General features: G+C 61.0%; 2 protein-coding genes across 4 annotated transcripts; one reads left to right on the top strand and one right to left on the bottom strand.

Moving 5' to 3' along the window:
- Nucleotides 1-978: 978 nt before the first annotated feature.
- On the top strand, nt 979-5,655 carry NR2C2AP (nuclear receptor 2C2 associated protein). The gene is made up of 5 exons (XM_074528841.1): nt 979-1,145; nt 1,322-1,412; nt 1,512-1,617; nt 2,299-2,367; nt 2,501-5,655. Exons 1-5 carry the CDS (start codon nt 1,105-1,107, stop codon nt 2,614-2,616), a joined length of 423 nt encoding a protein of 140 aa, XP_074384942.1. The 5' UTR covers nt 979-1,104; the 3' UTR covers nt 2,617-5,655.
- RFXANK (regulatory factor X associated ankyrin containing protein) lies at nt 3,410-8,528 on the bottom strand. 3 transcript variants are annotated; one of them, XM_074528840.1, is made up of 10 exons: nt 8,400-8,528; nt 7,382-7,541; nt 7,187-7,264; nt 6,446-6,526; nt 6,264-6,329; nt 5,927-6,027; nt 5,309-5,434; nt 4,553-4,619; nt 4,325-4,405; nt 3,410-3,657 (listed from the first exon to the last, which is right to left on the bottom strand). In XM_074528840.1, the coding sequence occupies exons 2-10, from the start codon at nt 7,452-7,454 to the stop codon at nt 3,596-3,598; spliced, it is 735 nt and encodes a 244-aa protein (XP_074384941.1). In that variant the 5' UTR covers nt 7,455-7,541; nt 8,400-8,528; the 3' UTR covers nt 3,410-3,595. The 3 variants fall into 3 exon arrangements, with proteins under 3 accessions (XP_074384941.1, XP_074384939.1, XP_074384940.1); XM_074528838.1 differs by having other exon boundaries at nt 8,159-8,480; XM_074528839.1 differs by having other exon boundaries at nt 8,052-8,443.
- Nucleotide 8,529: the final 1 nt, after the last annotated feature.

Raw genomic sequence — 8,529 nt, 5'->3', positions numbered from 1 at the left:
GGCGCGGCCGCCGTGACTCAGCCGGCACCGGGAGCTCTGCGGGGCTGCGGAGCCGGGGGCTGCGGTGGGCAGGGGGCTGGGATGAGCAGGGATTCAGGGGGGCTGGGATGAGCAGGGATTCTCAGGGATTCAGGGATGCTGAGCCGTGCAGCGAGGTCAGGATAAACAGGGATGGAAAAGCATGCAGGGCTGAGCAGGAATGCAGGGCTGAGCTGCGAGGTGCAGCATTGCTGGGCTGTGGAAGGATCCTGGGATCTGCAGGGATGCAGGGATTAGCAGCGATGCAGGAATGTGCAGGGAGGTGTAAGGATTTGCAGAGATTTGCAGGGATTCAGGGATGGGGATGCAGGGATATGCAGGAATTCAGGAATGCAGGGATGTGCAGGGATGGTCTGGGCTGCAGGGATGCGCAAGGACTCAGGAATTGAGACATTTAGGAATGCAGGGACACGCGGGGTTTCAGGGATGCAGGAACGCGGGGATCCCTCCCACCCCGCGCTCCTTCCCTGTCCCTGTCCCCGTCCCTGTCCCCGTCCCTGTCCCTGTCCCTGTCCCTGTCCCTGTCCCTGTCCCTGTCCCTGTCCCTGTCCCTGCCCCCGTCCCTGTCCCGGTCCCCGTCCCTGTCCCCGTCCCTGTCCCTGTCCCCGTCCCTGTCCCTGTCCCCGTCCCCGTCCCTGTCCCCGCCGCTCTCCGTCGGTGCCACCAGCAGAGCAGCCCCGGGGAGGTCCCCGCGCCCCCCGTGCCCCCCGCCCGGCCCCCCCAGCACCGAGGACCCGCGGGGAGCGGTACCGGGGGGCGGGACCGGGACCGGAACCAGGGAGCGGAACGGGTGGCGAGGCGTTTGCCGGGGAGACACGGAGGGTGGCAGGGGGACACACGGAGCCGCCGTCCCGCAGTCCCCGCGGTGCCGGGGGCGGTACCGGACACCGGGAGCGGGGCGGCGGCTCCGCCTCTTCCTGCGGCGGGCGGGCGGTGAGTGCGGGGCGGCCCCGGCGGGACCGGGAGGGGACCGGGGAGCGGCTCCCGGGGGTCCCCAGGGCTGGCCGGGGGTCCCCAGCCCCGTTTTGGTGTCCCCCTCACGCCCGTCCCTCCCCGCAGGCAGCGATGCCCGTGGAGTCCCTGGTGTGTCCCGACACGGCCACGCGGTGAGTCCCGGCCCCTCCCGCCTGTCCCCGCGGGGGTGGCACTGTCCCCGCTGTCCCCGCTGTCCCCAGCCCTGCCTGTCCCTGATGTCCCCGGGGGGTGGCACTGTCCCCGCTGTCCCCGCTGTCCCCAGCCCTGCCTGTCCCTGATGTCCCCGCTGTCCCCGCTGTCCCCACAGGGTGAGCTCCGTGCTGAACCGGGACGTGAAGCACTTTGGGAAGCAGCACCTGTTCGATGGCAGCGAGGAGACGTGCTGGAACTCGGACCAGGTGCGGGGACAGGGACATCCGTGACATCCTGCCCATCCATCCACCCCTGCCCGCCCCGTGCCCCCCGTGCCCCCCGTGACCCCATCCCTGTCCCCCCAGGGCCCGTCCCAGTGGGTCACCCTGCATTTCCCCCGCCCCGTCAAGCTCTCCCAGCTGCACATCCAGTTCCAGGGGGGATTCTCCAGCCAGCTCTGCACGCTGGAAGGTGAGGGTGGCTGGCAGGTAAACTGAGGCACGGCGGGCTCCTGCCTCAGTTTACCCACACCTGCAGCCTCGGGGGCTCAGGGGGAGCCTCGGGGCGTTTGTCAGCAATTCCCAAAGCACAGGAGGGGCTCGGGGGCACCTGGAGGGGCTCTGGGGGTCAATAAAGAGGGGCTGGGAGGTGATAAGAATTAGGGAACATTTTGGGACAGCACCTGGGAGCACCTGGAGAGGCTCTGGGGGTGAATAAAGAGGGGCTGGCAGCTGGTGGGAATTAGGGAACATTTTGGGACAGCACCTGGAGAGGCTCTGTAGGTTAATAAAGAGGGCTGGCAGCTGGTGGGAATTAGGGAACATTTTGGGGTAGCACCTGAAGGCTCCTGGAAGCACCTGGAGCAGCTCCAGGGGTCAATAAAGGAGGAGCTGGGATCTTCTGGGAGCCAGGGAAGATTTTGGGACAGCACCTGGAAACACCTGGATCAGCTCTGTGAGTGAATAAAGAGGGGCTGGGAGCCTTTGGGTGCCAGTGGGAGCCAGGGAACGCTCTGGGACAGCACCTGGAACAGCTCTGTGAGTGAATAAAGAGGGGCTGGGAGCCTTTGGGTGCTGATGGGAGCCAGGGAACACTCTGGGACAGCACCTGGGGGCTCCTGGGATCACCTGAGCTCCCCCTCGCCCTCCCCAGGCTGCAGAACGGGCGAGGAGCTGGTGAAGATATCGGAGCTGTACCCCCAGGACAGCCACGCCATGCAGATATCCTTTGCCGGGGTGCTGATGGGGGCAAGGCAGGATCTGGGGATTTTTGGGGAATTGTGCTGCTGAGCAGAGCTGGGGCAGTGCCCCCCACGCCCCAGTGCCAGCATTACCCCTTGACTGGGCTCTGCACAGGTTCCAGGTGCCGGAGACGGTGCTGGACCAGCTGAAGATCACCTTTGGGAGCTGCACGGATTTCTTTGGCAGGCTGGTGGTCTATCACCTGGGGGTGCTGGGGGAGCGCCTCTAGGGGGCTGTCCCCTCTTTGGGGGCTCTGAACACCCCGCAAGGGGGTCCCTGTCCCCTGAGGGGGCACCGGTGGGGCTGTGCTGGGCACAGGCGTGGAATGGGATCAATAAAAGATATCCCTTTTTCTGGAGTGGGATCAAGGAAAGGTATTCCTGCTTTTTCTGGATTGGGATCAATAAGAGATATCCCTGCTTTTTCCTGGATTGGGATCAATTAAAGGTATTTCTGCTTTTTCTGGATTGGGATCAATGAAAGATATCCCTGCTTTTTTTCTGGATTTGGATCAATAAAAGATAGTCCTTTTTCTGGAATGGGATCAGTAAGAGACATCCCTGCTTTTTCTGGATTGGGATCAATGAAAGATATCCCTGCTTTTTTCTGGAATGGGATCAATAAGAGATATCCCTGCTTTTTTCTGAATGGGATCAATAAGAGATATCCCTGCTTTTTCTGGATTGGGATCAAGGAAAGATATCCCTGCTTTTACCTGGCTTGGGATCAATGAAAGATATCCCTGCTTTTTTCTGGAATGGGATCAATAAGAGATATTCCTGCTTTTTCCTGCAATGAGCCCTCGGGGTTTGGCTTCAGGACAGAGGGGAAATGTCCCCTCCCTGAGCTGCTTGGGATGGCAGCCACAGAACCCTGCGGGATTTTCCCTCCTGGCTGTGGCAGCTTTATGGGAGCTTCCCAAAGGGACAGGAATTGCACAATGCTGAGGGGAAATTCTGAGTCTTGGCTGCCCAAAACCTGGGATTAGCATGGCCTGAGGCAGCAGATAGGGCTCCACAGAGTTTAACTGCAATTAAAGTTTATTTCCAATACAGAGCAGCCGAGTCCAGCCAGGGCTGGAGTGAGTGTCCCTGGATTTTGGGCATGGCAGCCACGAGAGGTCCATGAGGGCAGAAATTCTGGATTTCTCCATGTCTGGAGCGTGGGGTGAGGCCATGGCGATGCTGGGGAGAGCTGGAGATGCCTCCTCACTTCTTCTTCTTCTTGTTCCGGAACAGCTTCAGGATGTGGTTCTCGATGACCTGTTGGACTGAGGGAGAGGGTGGGAGTCAGGGAAGCTGCTCTGGCAAGGATCTGGTCATCGTTTTACTCCTGTTTCTGAGGGAAAACCCCAGTTTTCTGAGGGAAAACCCCAGTTTTCCGAGGGAAAAATCCAAGTTTTCTGAGGGGAACCCCTGTTCTCTGAGGAAGAATCCCGGTTTTCTGAGAGAAAAATCCAAGTTTTCTGAGGGAGAACCTCCCACAGTTTTCTGAGAGAAACTCCTTGTTTTCTGAGTGAAATCCCTGTTTTCCGAGGGAAACACCAGTTTTCTGAGGGAAATCCCTGGTTTTTGTGGAAAATCCCTATTTCCTGAGGACAATCCCTGTTTTCTGAGGGGAAACCCCCTGTTTCTGATGGAGATCACTTGCCTTTCTTGTGTCCCAGGGCCACGGCCAGGTCCATGGGGGTATACCCCGAATCCAACCAGCAAAAATCCCCATTTTCTGAGGGAAATCCCTGCTTTCTGAGGGCAAACCCCGTGTTTCCTGATGGAGATCACTTGCCTTTCTTGTGTCCCAGGCCATGGCCAGGTCCATGGGAGTGTACCCCGAATCCACCCAGCAAAATCCCCGTTTTCTGAGGGAAATCCCTGTTTTTTGAGGGCAATCCCTGTTTTCTGAGGGCAAAACCCCCGTTTCTGATGGATGACACTTGCCTTTCTTGTGTCCCAGGGCCACGGCCAGGTCCATGGGGGTGTACCCCGAGTCGGCCTCCTCGGTCAGGTCAGCGCCGCACGCTGTGGGGCAGCAATGGGGGCTGCCATGGGGACCCAGGGCTGCCATGGGGCCCCCAGGAGCTGCCCTGGCCCCCCGGCTCTGCCCCCACGGCAGGGAGCAGCAGTTCCAGAGGTGGAACAGCAGGAGCGGAGCTGTGCCTCACTCACCCAGCAGGGCCTCCACACACTTGACGTGGTTCCCGCGCACGGCGTAGAGCAGGGGGGTGCCCCCGTTCTGTGGGTGCACGGGGGAGAGGAGGGGTCATTGCTGATCCCACAGGGCCCCTGCTGCTCCCTGCTGCCCCTTGGGGTCGCCCCAGCCGCTGGGACCCAGCCCAGCCCGTCCCAGTTACAGACTGGGGTGCCATTGCGGCCTGTCCCAGTTACAGACTGGGATCCCATTGCGGCCTGTCCCAGCCCCAGACTGGGATCCCATTGCGGCCTGTCCCAGTTACAGACTGGGATCCCATTGCGGCCTGTCCCAGCCCCAGACTGGGACTCGCTGGGATCCCATTGCAGCTTCTCCCAGTTCTGGACTGGGATCCCATTGCAGCCTGGCCCAATTCCAGACTGGATTCCCAGTTCCAGACTGGGACTCACTGGGACCCCCTTCCCGCCTCTCCCAGCTCTGGGCTGGATCTCACTGGGATTGCAACCCAGCCTCGCCCAGTTTCAGACTGGGATCTCCTGGCATTCCCCTTCCAATCTCGCCCAGTTTGAGGCTGGGACTCACTGGGATCCCATCCCACCCTGTCCCAGCTCCAGACTGGTGTCCCCTGGCCATGCTGGTGGCACTGGGGAGGCTTATCCTGATGTCCCTTATGTCCCTGCTGTCCCTAATGTTCCCACTGTCCCTGTTTTCCCTGCTGTCCCCCGTGTCCCCCGCTGTCCCCGGTGTCCCCCAGCCGTGCAGGTGGCCCTCACCCAGTCGTAGGTATTGATGTCCACGTCCCTGTCCAGCAGCATGGTGACGATGTCGGTGTAGCCGCCCATGCTGGCCAGGGCCAGCGCGCTCTCGCGCTCCTTGGCCAGGGCGTGGGGATCGGCGCCCTGGGGACAGCGGGGACAGGGGGACACTGGGTGACACTGGGTGACACTGACACTGCGCACAGCGGGGACAGCTGGGTCACACTGCCCACAGCGGGGACAGCCTGGTCACAGTGCCCACAGGGACAGCTGGGTCACACTGCCCACAGCCACCCTCCCTGGGCTGACACCACCGTGGGGACAGAGGGAGATCCCAGGATAAAAAAGGGAAATCCCAGGATGAAGGAGGGACATCCTAGGATTAAAGACAGAAGTCCTGGAATAAACGAGGGAGATCACAGAGTATAAAAAAGAGATCCCCAGGATCAAGGACAGGTCCCAGGGTCAAAGACAGATCCCAGAATTAAGGACGATTCCACAATTAACAAAGATCCCAGGGTCAAGGACAGGTCCCACAGGTCCCGGACAGGACCAAGGACAGACCCCAGACCAAGGACAGACCCCAGGACCCAGGAGAGGCCCCAGAACATTCCGGAAGCCCCGGAGCTGCCTCACCCACTCCAGGAGGTGCCGCACGGTCTCGATCTCCCCGAAAGCCGCAGCCCAGATCAGGGGGGTGAAGCCTCTCTCGTCGGGTTTGTTCACCAAATTCTCACCTGGGGAGGGGACCACAGCCAGGTGAGCCCCGCCGGGCTCCCAGTTCAACCAGTACAACCAGTAAGGGCTGGTAACCACCTCAGCCAGATGCTTGCAATTGATGTTTTTTGAGGATTTTTCTGATCTCCAAAACTGGAGAAACCTCCACCAAAAACCCCAATTCCTGTGAGGTCGCCCGAGGGGGCCTGGCAGGTGCTGGCAGGGCCAAGGGGACACCAACCAAGGGGACACCAACCTTTCCTCAGGTGCTCCTTCAGCCGGATGAGCTCCCCTTGGGCAGCGAGCTGGTGGATGGACAGCGCTGGAAGGGACAAATCCATCAGGGAAAAGAATTCCCTGCAAATTCTGGGGCGGGAGCTGCCCCAGGGTGGCCCCAGCCCGTCCCCTGCAGCCCCTGGGGACACTGGTGGCACTCACTGTCCAGTGTGGCCGGCAGTGCTGACACCTCGTTGCCTCGCTGTCTGTTGGTCAAGGTGTTGGAATGCTTCAGGGGGAAACCTGGGACAGCACAGAGGGTCTGCAGGTTATTCTTCATTAATTTGGGGTTATTCTCCATTAATTTGGGTTATTCTCCATGAATTTGGGGGTTATTCTCCGTTAATTTGGGGTTATTTTCCATTAATTTCTGGTTTATTTTATATCTATTAATTCTCTATTAGTCTATTCTCCATTTTTTTAATTATTTATTTACTCTCCATTAATTTCAGGTTTATTTTCTATATATTTGGGAATCCCAAAGTGTTTCCAGCCCCTGATCCGAGGTTTTATTGGGAAAAAAACAGAGAAAATGAGAATTCCCATCTCTAGTTCCAGCGTGGAGCTGCAGCGACCTCTCAGGGCTGGCAGGAGGAGTGGGCACCAAAATTAGGGATTGGGATTTTCCACGTTTGAGCAGCACTTTGAGGCTCATTCTTGGGAATCCCAAAGTGTTTCCAGCCCCTGATTCGAGGGGAATTTCTTTTATTTTTATTGGGAAAAATCCAAGAAAAATGAGATTTTGAGCAGAGAAGAGCTGGAGCGACCTCTCAGGGCTGGCACGAGGAGCGGGCACCAATTTTTGGGGCTGGGATTGGGATGGGATTTCCCACATCTGAGGCTCCCTCCCGGGATTTCTGGGATGGGAATTCCCAGCGAGTTTCCCCGCTGTGCCCCACTCACCGTCCAGGGCCGGGCCCTCGCTGGGGCTCTGGGAATCCGCGGCAGCAGCCGAGCAGTTCCGGGGGCTCTCGGCTCCACCTGCAGCACCTCGGTGTCACCCGGGGCTCCTCTGGGGTCCCGTCCAGCTCGGGGTACCCCAGACAGGCCCCACTTTCCAGGGGGACCCTCAGTTTGTCCCCAGCGTTCCCAACTCACCGTCCCCACACTCCGGCAGCGCCGCGTCCCTGTCCTGCTGGGGACGCGCCGAGGGCACCCCGCTGTCCCCCATGCTGCCTCTTCACCCTTTTCCCCCTTTTCCCACCCAATTCTGGGTGTCCCGGGCTCCAGGGGGCTCCCGACAGCTCCTTCACGTTCCCTGCACAGGGATGGGGTGGGAGAGGGGGGAAATAGGGATGTGTGGGGCAGACCCGAGTGCCTGAGACCCCCAGAGGGGGCTGCGGTCCCCTGTGCCCTCCCCATCCCGGTTCCTGGGGTCCCCCCTTCCCTTCCCTTCCCTCTCCATCCCGGTTCCTGGGGTCCCCCTTGCTCTCCTCACCCTATTTCTGGGATCTTCCCTCCCCATCCCTGTCCCTTGTGTCGCCCTCTCTGTCCCCATTCCCGTTCCCGGGATCGCCATTCCCGGCACTTCCCACCATCCAAACCTCCGCTCCCGGAGCTCCTCCGAGCCCGGGACCTCCCCGTCCCTTCTCCCAGCCCCTCACCGTCGATCCCGATCCCCGGTTGCGGTTCCCATCCCCGGTTCCCGTTCCCATCCCTGGTTGCCGATCCCGATCGGTTCCCGCTCCATTCCCGGTCTCACCGCCGCCTCTCGGTTCTCCCACCCCTCACTTCCCGTTCCCCATCCCAATCTCGTTCCCGGTCTCACCGCCGCCTCCCGGCTCTCCGCCCCTCATTTCCCGTTCCCCATCCCGTCCCGGTTCCCGTTCCCATCCCCGGTCCCGATCCGTCCCCGGTCCCCGTTCCCGGTCTCACCGCCGCCTCCCGGCTCTCCGCCCCTCCCTTCCCGTTCCTGCGGGGCCCGACGGGGCCGGGGCGGCCCGGGGGGGGTTCGGGGAGCGCGGCCCGGCCCCGCCTCCCCCGAGAGCGGCCGTAAAGCGACACGAGGGGGTGGCCGCGGGACCGCCTGACTTGGGGACACCGTGGGGACCGGGGCGGCAAAGGCCGCGACACCCCCAGACCCCTCCTAGGCCAGCACGGCCAAACCGGGAGATACCGGAGCGAGTGTCCCCGCGGTGACAAACTGTGAGCCACCGAGTGTCCCCGCGGGTGACAACGGGGACCTGGGGGTGTCACCGATTTGCGGGGCGCGGGGACGCTAAGCGGAACGTTGGTCCCTAGGCCGC

The sequence above is a fragment of the Zonotrichia albicollis genome, chromosome 29 (assembly GCF_047830755.1).
Source record: "Zonotrichia albicollis isolate bZonAlb1 chromosome 29, bZonAlb1.hap1, whole genome shotgun sequence".
Lineage (NCBI taxonomy): Eukaryota > Metazoa > Chordata > Aves > Passeriformes > Passerellidae > Zonotrichia > Zonotrichia albicollis.
This window is presented reverse-complemented; position numbering and strand designations above follow the sequence as displayed.